The following is a 15,343-nucleotide window of genomic DNA, read 5'->3' on the forward strand; positions in this document are numbered from 1 at the left end:
TGTTCAGTGGTGAAGCACTGCGTGCTTATAAATCTCTGGACAGTTTTCTTTACAGAAATTCAGGATTTGTCAGCGACTCAGATGTGGCATCTTGTAAACAAGAAAATGATCCTCACTGGATGGGTAAGTCACTTAAGTATTGAGTATAGCACTGACCAGCCAATTATAGAATAGAATAAGGTAATTCCAAATCGTCCGTCTTGTTTACATGGATCTGGCGTTGGAGAGGTAGAGGCTTGGCAGTGGAGATTTGAGTGGCTGTTTTCTGAGCTTAGTCAACAGGCCGGCTCTGCCTGTAGCCTCGCTTTTGCTTCGGCTCCCAGCGCCGCCTCCTTCGCTTTGCTTCCGATAACAATCCACGGAGACCCCGCTGGTCTCGCAATCTGGTCTCGTCCGGAATGTTTTTTTTTTTTCTCGTCCGGAATGTTGTGCATGCGATGGAAATCGCTACAAACCGTCATTTTCTGCTGGAAACCAATGTCCAGTAAGTCCGTACGGTTGTAGTGGATATTGAAGTCCGGTACAGACGAACAACACGCAAAAATACACACAAAAAACATAAAAACCGTGCACAGGTAGGGAGAGCTTGTAGCCGCAGCCATTGTAGTAGAATTGTATATAGTAGGGTTTTCCAGAAGAAAAGGTAGAAGTAAAAGCAGAAGTAGAACCAGAAGTAGAAGGCGGAATATGGCGTTTGACCAACATGATGGTGTCTGTCACAATCTGGATCGGCTGTGACGTCACGTGCAAGATCTCTATACCGGTAAGTCAGAATTCATTGTTCCATCAATGATGGTAAGCCGTCCTGGCCCAGATGCAGCAAAACAGGCCCAAACCATGATACTACCACCACCATGTTTCACAGATGGGATAAGGTTCTTATGCTGGAATGCAGTGTTTTTCCTTTCTCCAAACATAACGCTACTCATATAAACCAAAAAGTTCTATTTTGGTCTCATCCATCCACAAAACATTTTTCCAATAGCCTTCTGGCTTGTCCACGTGATCTTTAGCAAACTGCAGATGAGCAGCAATGTTCTTTTTGGAGAGCAGTGGCTTTCTCCTTGCAACCCTGCCATGCACACCATTGTTGTTCAGTGTTCTCCTGATGGTGGACTCATGAACATTAACATTAGCCAATGTGAGAGAGGCCTTCAGATGCTTAGAAGTTACCCTGGGGTCTTTTATGATCTCACCGACTATTACACACCTTGCTCTTGGATTGATCTTTGTTGGTCGACCACTCCTGGGGAGGGCAACAATGGTCTTGAATTTCCTCCATTTGTACACAATCTGTCTGACTGTGGATTGGTGGAGTCCAAACTCTTTAGAGATGGTTTTGTAACCTTTTCCAGCCTGGTGAGCATCAACAACGCCTTTTCTGAGGTCCTCAGAAATCTCCTTTGTTCGTGCCATGATGCACTTCCACAAACATGTGTTGTGAAGATCAGACTTTGATAGATCCCTGTTCTTTAAATAAAACAGGATGCCCACTCACACCTGATTGTCATCCCATTGATTGAAAACACCTGACTCTAATTTCACCTTCAAATTAATTGCTAATCCTAGAGATTCACATACTTTTGCCATTCACAGATATGTAATCTCATCTCATTATCTCTAGCCACTTTATCCTGTTCTACAGGGTCACAGGCAAGCTGGAGCCTATCCCAGCTGACTACGGGCGAAAGGCGGGGTACACCCTGGACAAGTCGCCAGGTCATCACAGGGCTCAGATATGTAATATTGGATCATTTTCCTCAATAAATAAATGACCAAGTATAAAATTTTGTCGCATTTGTTTAACTGGGTTCTCTTTATCTACTTTTTGGACTTGTGTGAAAATCTAATGATGTTTTAGGTGATATTTATGCAGAAATATTGAAAATTCTAAAGGGTTCACAAACTTTCAAGCACCACTGTGTGTGTGTGTGTGTGTGTGTACTGAGAAGTGTTCCACAAAGATATTTTAGTTATGGACACAAATAATATCCATCTCCAGGTTAACTGCTTTTGTCTTGAGGACTTTTGGCAAAGCACAACGTTACATCTTTATTGATCCAGAAATCATTAAATACGCCAAGAAATGGCTCATAAACCTGCAGAGATCAGATGGCTGTTTTATACAACAAGGAAGTTTGTTCAATAACAGAATAAAGGTGTGTATGCTTCAAAGGCTCTCCATACTACAGAACACATTTCTTAATAAATTTATTGAATCTCTTTTTTGTGTGTATATCATTTTTTTGTGTGCATATCATTTTATGTGTATATCATTTTTTGTGTGTATATCATTTTCATGTATTAAAGGGTGGTGTAAATGATGATGTGACCATTACTGCCTACATCACTGCATCATTTCTTGAACTTGGAAATACAGTCCAGGTCAGAGCATGATACAGTTTTAAAGTTTGCTTTCAAATGACACACAATTCTGCAAAAGTCATAATAAAGTTATAACTGTAATTGAAACTTTCTAAACTATTATGTTTTCTTATTTGCCATTATTTATGCTTTGATTGCAGGACCCTACTGTGAATAAAAGTCTGTTGTGCCTAAAGTCTTCTATTGGTAACCTGACAAACACCTACACCACTGCACTGTTGGCCTACACTTTCAGTCTTGCTGGAGAGAAGGAAACTAGAGAGCAGCTACTAAAAGAATTGGATAGTGTTGCTATTACAGGAGGTATGGAATGAGTAGAATAATTTGTACCATATAAATTTAAGTAGTGACATAGCAGGACAAACATAACAAAAATAAGCTACTTAATGATTGAGGCAAACTTACCTAACTTATTTACCAAGTTGATATACTTTTAAAAAAAAAAAAGGAAAGCTTGAAAATGTATGTAGAGTTGGACTCAAAATTATTCAACTCCCTCAAGACTGTAAGGGTTTGCAAATTCATATTTTTCTGGAGACCGAGAATATTTTAAAATTACCTCTGTATCAAGTTGAGGGGCATATTTAAATTGAATATTTAAAATATCTCCTCTCATCTCATTATCTCTAGCTGCTTTATCCTGTTCTACAGGGTCGCAGGCAAGCTGGAGCCTATCCCAGCTGACTACGGGCGAAAGGCGGTGTACACCCTGGACAAGTCGCCAGGTCATCACAGGGTATATGCCCCTTTTCCACCAAAGCAGTTACAGGGCTGGTTCGGGGCCAGTGCTTAGTTTGGAACCGGGTTTTCTGTTTCCACTGACAAAGAACTGGCTCTGGGGCCAGAAAAACCGGTTCCAGGCTAGCACCAACTCTCTGCTGGGCCAGAGGAAAGAACCGCTTACGTCAGTGGGGGGGCGGAGTTGTTAAGACCAACAACAATAACAAGACCGCGAAAGATCGCCATTTTTAAGCGATGAGAAGCCACAGTTGTACAAATGCTTAGTCATCCATTATTATTATTATTGTTGCTGCTGTTGCTGCTGCTTCTTCCGTGTTGTTTTTGCTTCTATATTCGCGCCAAGGTTTATGCAAACGTAGCGACGTAACTGACGTATACAGCGACGTAATGACGTGGCTTCCCTTAGCACTGCGAGCGATGGAAAAGCAAACTGGTTCTCAGCTGGCTCACAAGTTGAACGAGTTGTGAACCAGCACCAGCACTGGCCCCGAACCAGCCCTGGAACTGATTTGGTGGAAAAGAGGCAGTGGACAACCATTCACACCTATGGTCAATTTAGAGTCACCAGTTAACCTAACCTGCATGTCTTTGGACTGTGGGGGAAACCGGAGCACCCAGAGGAAACCCACGTGGACACCATGCAAACTCCGCACAGAAAGGCCCTCACCGGCCACGGGGCTCAAACCCGGACCTTCTTGCTGTGAGGCGACAGTGCTAACCACTACACCACCATGCTGCCCTGACTGTTAATATATGTTCACAAAATGTTATTCACATCACAGTAATGATTTTGGAGGAGGCTAAATAATTTTGAGTGCTGTTGATGAGAAAATTAGTGGCCCAAGAAAAGTCCCAGCTATAAGCATGGAGCCAAAAAGTCAGTCTTCATGATCTTGTGTCTCTTTCATTTTAGATGGTCGGCTTCACTGGTCTCAGTCAGCATCAGATGACTCCGGCGCATTGTCAGTGGAAATCAGTTCCTATGTGCTGCTAGCTATTCTAACTACAGGACAACTCACTACTGCTGATTTGGGTTATGCTAATAGGATAGTCAGCTGGCTGGTGAAGCAGCAAAATCCCTATGGAGGCTTTTCCTCCACCCAGGTACTCAGTTAATTTGCATTCCTTTATTTAATTTCAATTCTAAATTCACTGTCTCCAAATTTATCTTGCAACAAGAGGCCTGAACAACCAGCTTAAAAAGCACAGACCAGACAACAACACCAAACCCCACATAAAACACCAAACAACAGTTAAAATTGAGAAGAAAAACCTTCAATTTCTAAAAGTTCCTAATAAAGATGAAGAATTACTGCTAAATCAATGATTGTGGCCCAAAGGCCTTTTGTTTCTTTTATTTTATTTATAAAATAAAATTTTATATACAGTATAATTTTAATATCATCCATCCATCGATTATCTGTAATCGCTTATCCTGTGCAGGGTCACGGGCAAGCTGGAGCCTATCCCAGCAGACTATGAGCAAGAGGCAGGGGACACCCGAGACAAGTGGCCAGATCATCACAGGGCTGATGAGACAACTAACCATTCACACTCACATCTACAGTCAATTTAGAGCCATCGATTAGTGTAATGTGCATGTCTTTGGACTGTGGGGGAAACCGGAGCACCCGGAGGGGAGACACGGGGAGAACATGCAAACTCCACACACAAAGGCCCCCATCAGCCCCTGGGCTCGAACCCAGAAATTTCTTGCTGTGAGGCGACAGTGCTAACCACTACACCACCATGCTGCCCATTATATAATACACTTGTATATCCCCATCCATCCATTATCTCTAGCCACTTATCCTGTTGTGTGTGTATATGTGTATATGATGTATGTGTGTGTTTTCTTTCTGTGTAAAATAAGTTTTATCATCATCTTACAGGACACAGTTGTGGCCCTCCAAGCTCTGGCGCTGTACTCCACTAAAGTGTTCAGCTCAGATGGCTCTAGTACAGTAACTGTAAAGTCAGCAGATGGAGACAGTCACAACTTTGATGTGAACCAGAACAACAAGTTACTGTACCAAGAAAGATCATTGCAGAATGTTCCTGGAAAATACAGCATTGATGTGAAGGGCTCAACCTGTGTGTCAGTGCAGGTATCTTTAAGTCATGATAAGAGCTTTATCAATCTTGCTGACCTGGCATACTTGTTTGTCTGTCATATTATCAATCCAAACTCAGATATTTTTTCAACTAAGTTTTCCTCATTCATGCATTCTTAAAAACAATTAGATGCTCCAGATATATAGCCTTTTCCTCATTCATGCATTCTTAAAAACAATTAGATGCTCCAGATATATATAGCCTTGAGCCACACACACACATTGTGTGTGTATATATATAATATATATATTATATATATGAGAGCGCGAGATGAGGTACACAAATCAGTTACAGTTTCTGTTTATTGCCTATTTTATGATTTGACTCCTTTTATTCCCACTTGCAGACAGCACTTTTCTACAATGTCCCTACACCGACTAAAACTAGCACATTGAACATCACGGCAAAGACTGTGGAAAACTGCACAAAATCATCTGCAAGAACTTTGGCTATCAACTTCTCTGTCCTGTAAGAATAAATGAAAGCTCAGTTCTTGAAGTAATATGACAAAAAATAGGAGTGATTTCTTCTGGTGATATAGAAACAGATTTTAAGTATACGTAAATTATATTTATAGTCATTCCTTTTTTTACACTAAATTGCTGCAAATCATCTCATCTCATTATCTCTAGCCGCTTTATCCTGTTCTACAGGGTCGCAGGCAAGCTGGAGCCCATCCCAGCTGACTACGGGCGAAAGGCAGGGTACACCCTGGACAAGTCGCCAGGTCATCACAGGGCCGACACATAGACACAGACAACCATTCACACTCACATTCACACCTACGGTCAATTTAGAGTCACCGGTTAGCCTAACCTGCATGTCTTTGGACTGTGGGGGAAACCGGAGCACCCGGAGGAAACCCACGCGGACACGGGGAGAACATGCAAACTCCACACAGAAAGGCCCTCGCCGGCCCCGGGGCTCGAACCCAGGACCTTCTTGCTGTGAGGCGACAGTGCTAACCACTACACCACCGTGCCGCCCGCTGCAAATCATATCAATAAAATACTGAAAATCTAAACTCAACAATATTACCCAAGCACAACACAACCAATCAAGAATTTACGTTATTATGATTTTTTTTATGTTTATATAATTTCAAAATCATGTTTATGTCATGGCGGCACGGTGGTGTAGTGGTTAGTGCCGTCGCCTCACAGCAAGAAGGTCTGGGTTCAAGCCCCGTGGCTGGCGAGGGCCTTTCTGTGCGGAGTTTGCATGTTTTCCCCGTGTCCGTGTGGGTTTCCTCCGGGTGCTCCGGTTTCCCCCACAGTCCAAAGACATGCAGGTTAGGTTAACTGGTGACTCTAAATTGACCGTAGGTGTGAATGTGAGTGTGAATGGTTGTCTGTGTCTATGTATCAGCCCTGTGATGACCTGGCGACTTGTCCAGGGTGTACCCCGCCTTTCGCCCGTAGTCAGCTGGGATAGGCTCCAGCTTGCCTGCAACCCTGTAGAACAGGATAAAGTGGCTACAGATGATGAGATGATGTTTGTCATCTCCGTTGTAGGAAATGTTGATATAGGCTACTAAGCTTCTGCCACTGAAATAGTTTTTTTTTTCCACTTCTTGAATTTAGGAAATTGGGAGCATAAAGTGTAAAGAGATCGTTCTGCACTTCAAGAATATTTAGAGATCATCAAATATCACAGAACTCCAGTGGAAGTTTTTAGGTTTTGTTAAATGGGAACTGAGTCAGGAATACAGGCTTTGTTAGACCTTCTTTTTTGTGAGAGGCCTGTAGGCGATCAGCAAAAATCACTAAATTCATTGAAATAAGACTCCTTACAGTTACTGATGTATATAAATCTATTATTATTTTTTATTTATTTATTTATTTTTTACCCTGTTGTGACAGTGATTACTATTTGGTATTATTAGGGCCCGAGCCCGAAAGGGCGAAGGCCCTATTGATCTTGTTCCGTTTCATTATTATTATTTTTCTTCGCTGTTTGGCCATTTTTGAGGCACTTACCGTGCATGAAAACACGCGAAATTTGGGACACGCGTCACATATCGCGACCGCTACTCAGAACCTAAAACCCACATCCGGGCGGGGCTCGGGGCCTCTACAGCGCCCCCTAACAGCACCTCTCGCATTGAGGTTCCTGGTTGCCATATAGTTTCTTGTAGCGGTATGAAATTTGGTACGCATATGTATCTCACTAAGCCGAACAAAAAAGCAATGCCAATGCATTAGCCATGCCCAACAGGAAGTGAGGTAATTTCACTTTTGTGCGAAATGCATGACCACGAAGAGGGCGCAACTCCTCCTAGGCCATTCATGGGAACGTCACCGAATTTGGAACACATCATCTAGACACATGGCTGACAAAAGATTGTAAATACATTTCTCGTATGATAAACCGTTCCGAAGTTATATGTCAATCAATTTTCAATATGTATCTATACATGCTTAAAAAATTCATAAAAATTCTTCTACTTGCTCAAATTTGATCAAACTTGATAGGCAAACTACTCATAGGGGTTCTGACATGTCTCCCAATTTTTGTGATATTTCGCCACTGGGGGCGCTATTTTGGGGCCAAAATTCATATCTTGGCTTCCAATTGGTCAAATTTGATCACACTTGACGGGCACCCTCTTCATACCTCCCCTGTCATGTGTACCAAATTTTGAGATTTTTCGTCAATGGGGGGCGCTGTTTTTTGCCAACGCAATTTTTCCAAAACGGGTTTTTTGTAAATAATTCCTCAGTACTTTTTCACCACACAACTATTTTGTGATAGTATGTTGGTGTTGGAGAGACATATTTTTTCAGCCCATAAACACTCATGCACAGCATAGCGCCACCTACTGACATGGGTAAAACCAAAAATTTATTCTTCAAAAATCAATATCTCATCTTCTATTTACTCAATCTTGATCAAACTTGATACGCACACTCTTAATAGGTCACCTGACATATGTGCCAAATTTTGTGAACTTTCGCCACTGGGGGCGCTGTTTTCTGGCAACAATTTATATCTCGGCTTCTGATTGGTCAAACTTGACACAACAACTCTTCATAGGTCCCTTGACATGTATACCAAATTTGGTGAACTTTCGCCACTGGGGGCGCTGTTTATGGCAAAAATTTATATCTCGGCTTCTGATTGGTCGAACTTGATCAAACTCGGCAAGCAAACTCTTTATAGGTCCCTTATCATCTGTACCAAATGTGGTGAAATTCCGTCGAGGGGGGTGCTGTTTTTTTGCAGACACTAATTGTCCAAAACTGGTTATTGATAAATATTTCATGCAATACTTTTGCACCACATAACAGTATTGTGTCAGTATGTTAGTGTTACAAAAGACGTATCGACCTGACTCCTAAACACTCACGTAAAGCATACCCTTTTCCTGAGATAGTTGACCTCCCCATCAATGGAAAACACCAAACTACTCATGTGAAAAACTTGTCCATTTCCAATTACATATGGACTTAGACTTTATCTGAGTAACGTTCTTGTCACTAGAAAGAGGTATTTATTTGCAAACAGTATGTACGGTCATGGGACAGAAACAGACAGACACCAAATGCGTAACGTGCACCAATATTTATTTAGGGTTTGGGGGGATTGGAGTGTGTGTGTGCTGTTCAGTGTCAAGGTGATGTCCTGGAGCACTCGGGGTCGGGCTAGCTGAGGGCCTCCGCATCTGAAAATACTTTGTGTGCAGGCATGGAGAATGGGGTCGGGTGGGGTTGGGAGCGGGAGGGTGGGGGCTTGGGGGGGCATACGCCGGCAGGTGCGAGGGCCCGACAAGGCCGCTTGCGGCTTTTTATTATTATTATTATTATTTTTTTTTTCTGTCGCATTTGACCTTATTTGAGGCATTTCCCCATGCACGAAAACTCATGAAATTTGATACACACATCAGTCATTGTAACCACTTCTCAGCCACAGACGTTTGGCCCCGGGCGTGGCCCAGGGACTTCATAGCGCCCCCTAATTGAAACAAAACTCTTCAGAACTTATGGCCAGAACCTTACTCAGAACCCTTAGATCAGTACAAAAATGGCATGAATCATGATAGTTGTCCTAGCAACACACACACACACACACACTGCAGACACAGGGAAGCTAAGATGACTTAAGATTACAGCGTGAGATGGAGATAAGGAGGAGACACATGTATAGTTTTGTACATATATAAATGTACATTTTCACACCACAGAAACACACACACACACACACACACACACACTTTAGTCTTTGTCTGTCTGTCTCTCATCCGTCAAGCAGTCATGGCATTTGCAACATGCACATCACCTTTGAACATTTGATGAATATATGACATGTGACTGTTTTGTTGGGTGGCGGAATGTCCTGGGTTGCGGAACCACATGGGCGAGGGCCCGTCAAGGCCGCTAGCGGCTTTAATTATTATTATTATTATTATTATTGTTGCTATATGTATTGGCAATAGTTATAGTAATTGATATTTAGTTTTTGTTGCTGTTTGTTTTCAGATATACTGGGGCACTAGAGACCACCAATATGATCATAGTGGACATAAAGCTCTTATCAGGATTCACAGCAGATCCTGGTGAAGTAAGGACTTGCAATGTGCTTTTAAAAAATCCTTGTGTGTGTGTGTGTGTGTGTCTGCCTGTCTGTTTGTTATTGTCTTTATACAGTGGTGCTTGAAAGTTTGTGAACCCTTTAGAATTTTCAATATTTCTGCATAAATATGACCTAAAACAACATCAGATTTTCACACAAGTCCTAAAAGTAGATAAAGAGAACCCAGTTAAACAAATGAGACAAAAATATTATACTTGCTCATTTATTTATTGAGGAAAATGATCCAATATTACATATCTGTGACTAGCAAAAGTATGTGAACCTTTGCTTTCAGTATCTGGTGTGACCCCCTTGTGCAATAACTGCAACTAAACATTTCCGGTAACTGTTGATCAGTCCTGCACACCAGCTTGAAGGAATTTTAGCCCATTCCTCTGTACAGAACAGCTTCAGCTCTGGGATGTTGATGGGTTTCCTCACATGAACTGCTCGCTTCAGGTCCTTCCACAACATTTCGATTGGATTAAGGTCAGGACTTTGACTTGGCCATTCCAAAACATTCACTTTATTCTTCTTTAACCATTCTTTGGTAGAACGACTTGTGTGCTTAGGGTCGTTGTCTTGCTGCATGACCCACCTTCTCTTGAGATTCAGTTCATGGACAGATGTCCTGACATTTTCCTTTAGAATCCACTGGTATAAGTCAGAATTCATTGTTCCATCAATGATGGTAAGCCGTCCTGGCCCAGATGCAGCAAAACAGGCCCAAACCATGATACTACCACCACCATGTTTCACAGATGGAATAAGGTTCTTATGCTGGAATGCAGTGTTTTCCTTTCTCCAAACATAACGCTTCTCATTTAAACCAAAAAGTTCTGTTTTGGTCTCATCCGTCCACAAAACAATTTTCCAATAGCCTGCTGGCTTGTCCACGTGATCTTTAGCAAACTGCAGATGAGCAGGAATGTTCTTTTTGGAGAGCAGTGGCTTTCTCCTTGCAACCCTGCCATGCACACCATTGTTGTTCAATGTTCTCCTGGTGGACTCATGAACATTAACCAATGTGAGAGAGGTCTTCAGTTGCTTAGAAGTTACCCTGGGGTCCTTTGTGACCTCGCCAACTATTACACGCCTTCTTCTTGGATTGATCTTTGTTGGTCGACCACTTCTGGGGAGGGTAACCATGGTCTTGAATTTCCTCCATTTGTACACAACCTGTCTGACTGTGGATTGGTGGAGTCCAAACTCTTTAGAGATGGTTTTGTAACCTTTTCCAGCCTGATGAGCGTCAGCAACGCTTTTTCTGAGGTCCTCAGAAATCTCCTTTGTTCATGGCATGATACACCTCCACAAACATGTGTTGTGAAGATCAGACATTGATGGATCTCTGTTCTTTAAATAAAACAGGGTGCCCACTCACACCTGATTATCATCCCATTGATTGAAAACACCTGACTCTAATTTCACCTTCAAATTAACTGCTAATCCTAGAGGTTCACATACTTTTGCCACTCACAGATGTGTAATATATTGGATCATTTTCCTCAATAAATAAATGACCAAGTATAACATTTTTGTCTCATTTGTTTAACTAGGTTCTCTTTATCTACTTTTAGGACTTGTGTGAAAATCTGATGTTGTTTTAGGTCATATTTATGCAGAAATATAGAAAATTCTAAGGGGTTCACAAACTTTCAAGCAACACTGTAAACAGTACTAGTCGAATGTTTGGACAGACCTTCTAATTCAATGGTTTTTCTTTATTTTTATTAATTAAAATATACTTCATGTTTTAAAGTAATGATGGATGTTTCTCTTTACTGAGTTGAGCGGTTCTTGACATAATATAGACTACTACAGTTGTGGAATAGGGCTATTTACTGTATTTTTATTATTTACAATATACTGTTTGATCTCAAATGCATTAAAAATGCAAGAAATTACACTAATTAACTTTTGATGAGGCACGCCTGTTAATTGAAAAGCATTCCAGGTGACTACCTCATGAAGCTGGTAAAGATAATGGCAATAGTGTGCAAAGCATCATCAAGGTAAACGGTAGCTCCTTTGAATAATGTAAAATACAAAACATATTTTGTTTTTTAAAACACTTTTTTTTGTTTACCACATAATTCCATATGTTCCATGTTATTTCATAGTTTTGATGTCTTCAGTATTGTTCTACAATGTAGAAAATAGTCAAAATTCAGAAAAAACAATGAATGAGTAGGTGTGTCCAAACTTTTCACTAGTACTGTACATGATTGAAGGTTAATTTACTAATGCAGAATAATTCTTGTGTTCTTTTCTCAGCTGAAAAACCAGAAGCCGGTGGCGCGAGTTGATTCTAAAGATGACCATATTATCGTATATATACAATCGGTAGGAAAATGATGTTTGAATCTCTATATAGCATTAATCTTTATCAACTGTATGTTACAAACTGTGTTGTACCTGTATATGCACTCCAAGAACATATATGATGTTTATACAGATATGCAGATATAATGTGTTTACAATATGATATCTGGTGTATGTCTAACAGCTCTTGAGGAATAGTCCTACTTTCTATACACTACACGTTAAACAAGTGCTTCCCGTCAAGAATCTCAAGCCAGCAGTGATCAAAGTTTATGATTACTATCAAACAAGTAAGATTTTACTGCTTTGTGTGATTTAAACTCTGTTATTGCGACTGTGTTGTCAGTAACTGATTTTTCCATTTAGGTGACCAGTCTGAGACGGAGTACACCTCCACATGTGTTTAAGCTTCCAGATCTGCATTAAAAACAGAAACGTTTTGGATATATTCTGTGCTTCTGTGTGCTTTTTTGTCATTGTAGAAATAAATATCAATTTCATATTGCCTAGCCAAAAGAAAGTCATACACTCTACTATTTCATTGGACTGTGTTTAGCTTTGATTATGGCACATATCTGCCATTGCATTACTTCAACAATCTTATGCAACATCACAACACTTACTAGTGCATCTCAAACAGTTTAGAATATCATGAAAAACTTTTCTTGTAATTTAATTCAAAAAGGTAAACGTTCATATATTCTAGATTCATTACACAAAGTGAAATATTTCAAGACTTTTTGTGTCTTAATTTTGATAATTATGGCTTATAGCTCATGAAAATCAGAAATCCAGTATCTCAAATTATTAGAATATTTCCTAAGGTCAATCAAAAAAGGATTTACAATACAGAAATGTCCAACTTCTGAAAAGTATGTTCATTTACACACTCAACACTTGGTTGGGACTCCTTTACCCCTAATTACTGCATCAGTTAGACGTGGTATGGAGGCAATCAGCCTGTCATACTTTTGAGGTGTTACTGAAGCTCAGGTTGCTTTGATAGCAGCCTTCAGTGCATGTGTATTTTTGGGTCAGGTGTTTCTCATCTTCCTCTTGACAATACCCCATAGATTCTCTATGGGGTTCAGGTCAGGCAAGTTGGCTGGCCAGTCAAACACAGTAATATCATAGGCAGCAAACCATTTGGTAGTAGTTTTGGCACTGTGGGCAGGTGCTAAGTCCTGCTAGAAAAGGAAATCAGCATCTCCATAAAGCTTGTCAGCAGATGGAAGCATGAAATGCTCTGAAATCTCCTGGTAGATGGCTATGTTGACTTTGAACTTAATAAAACACAGTGGATCAACACTAGCAGATGACATGGCACCCCAAATCATCACAGACTGCGGAAACCTCACATTGGACTTCAAATACCTTGGATTCTGTGCCTCTCCACTCTTTCTCCAGACTCTATGACCTTGATTTCCAAATGAAATACAAAATTTACTTTCATCTGAAAAGAGGACTTTGGACCACTGAGCAATAATCCAGTTCTTTATCTCTTTAGCCCAGGTAAGACACTTCTGATGATGTCTCTGGTTCAGGAGTGGCTTGACATTAGGAATGCAACAGCCTTTCCTGAAGACATCTGTATGTGGTGGCTCTTAATGCACTGACGCCAGCCCCAGTCCACTCCTTGTGAAGCTTTCCCATGTTCTTGAATCGACTTTTCCTGACAATTCTCTCAAGCCTGCAGTCATCCCTGTTGTTTGTGCACCTTTTCCAGCCAACCTTTTCAGCAATGACTCTCTGTGGCTTACCCTCCTTGTGGATGGTGTTGTTGATCATCTTCTGGACAACTGTCAAGCCAGAAGCCATGATTGTGGTTGTGTGTACTGAACTAGACCAAGAGATGCACAGCATTTATATTGTTTCCTCAAACTCAAAATGAAATATTCAAATATTTTGAAATTTTTTTTTTTGTGCTATAGACCATAATTCTCATCTCATCTCATTATCTCTAGTCGCTTCTACAGGGTCGCAGGCAAGCTGGAGCCTATCCCAGCTGACTACGGGCGAAAGGCAGGGTACACCCTGGACAAGTCGCCAGGTCATCACAGGGCTGACACATAGACACAGACAACCATTCACACCTACGGTCAATTTAGAGTCACCAGTTAACCTAATCTGCATGTCTTTGGACTGTGGGGGAAACCGGAGCACCCGGAGGAAACCCACGCGGACACGGGGAGAACATGCAAACTCCACACAGAAAGGCCCTCGCCAGCCCCGGGGCTCGAACCCAGGACCTTCTTGCTGTGAGGTGACAGCGCTAACCACTACACCACCATGCCGCCCTTAGGCCATAATTATCAAAATTAAAATAGAAAAGTGTTTGAAACATATTAGTTACATGTAATGAGTCTAGAATATATCACTTTCTTAAATAACCAATGGAAAATATTGAACTTCATGATATTCTAATTATTTGAGATGCACTAGTATTTCCATCCAGAATTGCATTATTTTTTTTTACAGAGATCTTGTCTTGGTGACAGTAGAGTTGAACCACTCTGTGAAGTGGTTCACCTCTCCAGCACATCCCAAAGACTTTAAGTGGGGTTAAGATCAGGACTCTATAGTGGCCAAATGATGTGTGAAAATGATTCATCATGCTCTGATGCTCCACCCTTTCTCAATTTGAGTCTGAATTTTATGTCCATGCCATCAGGGAAGAAAAAATCCATTGAAATTCAGTACATTCAGGCTGACTTCATTTTATTACCACATAACTTTGCTGAGCCTCAACCTGGGCAATTGAAGCAACCCCAGATCATGACACTACCTCCAGAGGCTTGTACAGTGGCCACTATGCAGGATGCGTGGATTGCTTCATGTGCTTCCCAGCTTATCCTGATGCACCTATCACTCTGGAATAGGGTAAATTTGCACTGATCAGACCACATGACCTTTTTTTCCATTGCTCCAGAGTCCAAGCTTTTTGCTCCCTAGCATATTGAAGCCTTTTCTCCTGATTATTCTCATGAACAAGTAGTTTTCTTATAGCCACACAGCTGTTTAGTACCAATCCTGTGAGTTGTCATCACATTGTGAGTGTAGAAATGTGCTTAATTTCACTATTAAACATAGCTGTGAGTTGTACTGTGGATGCTTTTTTTTGTTTTTGTTTTTTTTTACAATTTGACTTCACCAAGCATGTAAGTGATCTCTGATCATGGTCAGTCAAGATCATAAACCACATTTA

At 41.0% G+C, this 15,343-nt stretch overlaps 1 protein-coding gene across 3 annotated transcripts in view; it reads left to right on the forward strand.

Annotated features, from left to right (window-relative positions):
* LOC132901468 (alpha-2-macroglobulin-like) overlaps positions 1-12,584 on the forward strand; it is a 55,310-nt gene extending 42,726 nt beyond the window's left edge. For 2 of the 3 annotated variants that reach the window (XM_060943880.1, XM_060943881.1), the window contains exons 26-35: positions 2,003-2,159; positions 2,311-2,385; positions 2,526-2,688; positions 4,040-4,230; positions 5,019-5,234; positions 5,588-5,709; positions 9,720-9,801; positions 12,091-12,159; positions 12,323-12,428; positions 12,505-12,584. In XM_060943880.1, the coding sequence (XP_060799863.1) occupies positions 2,003-2,159; positions 2,311-2,385; positions 2,526-2,688; positions 4,040-4,230; positions 5,019-5,234; positions 5,588-5,709; positions 9,720-9,801; positions 12,091-12,159; positions 12,323-12,428; positions 12,505-12,545 (1,222 nt within the window). In that variant the 3' untranslated portion in view covers positions 12,546-12,584. Of the gene's footprint in view, positions 1-2,002; positions 2,160-2,310; positions 2,386-2,525; positions 2,689-4,039; positions 4,231-5,018; positions 5,235-5,587; positions 5,710-9,719; positions 9,802-12,090; positions 12,160-12,322; positions 12,429-12,504 lie in introns of those variants that run through there. The other variant, XR_009656857.1, reaches the window with a different exon arrangement.
* Positions 12,585-15,343: the final 2,759 nt, after the last annotated feature.

The sequence above is a fragment of the Neoarius graeffei genome, chromosome 17, assembly GCF_027579695.1.
Source record: "Neoarius graeffei isolate fNeoGra1 chromosome 17, fNeoGra1.pri, whole genome shotgun sequence".
NCBI classification, from domain to species: domain Eukaryota; kingdom Metazoa; phylum Chordata; class Actinopteri; order Siluriformes; family Ariidae; genus Neoarius; species Neoarius graeffei.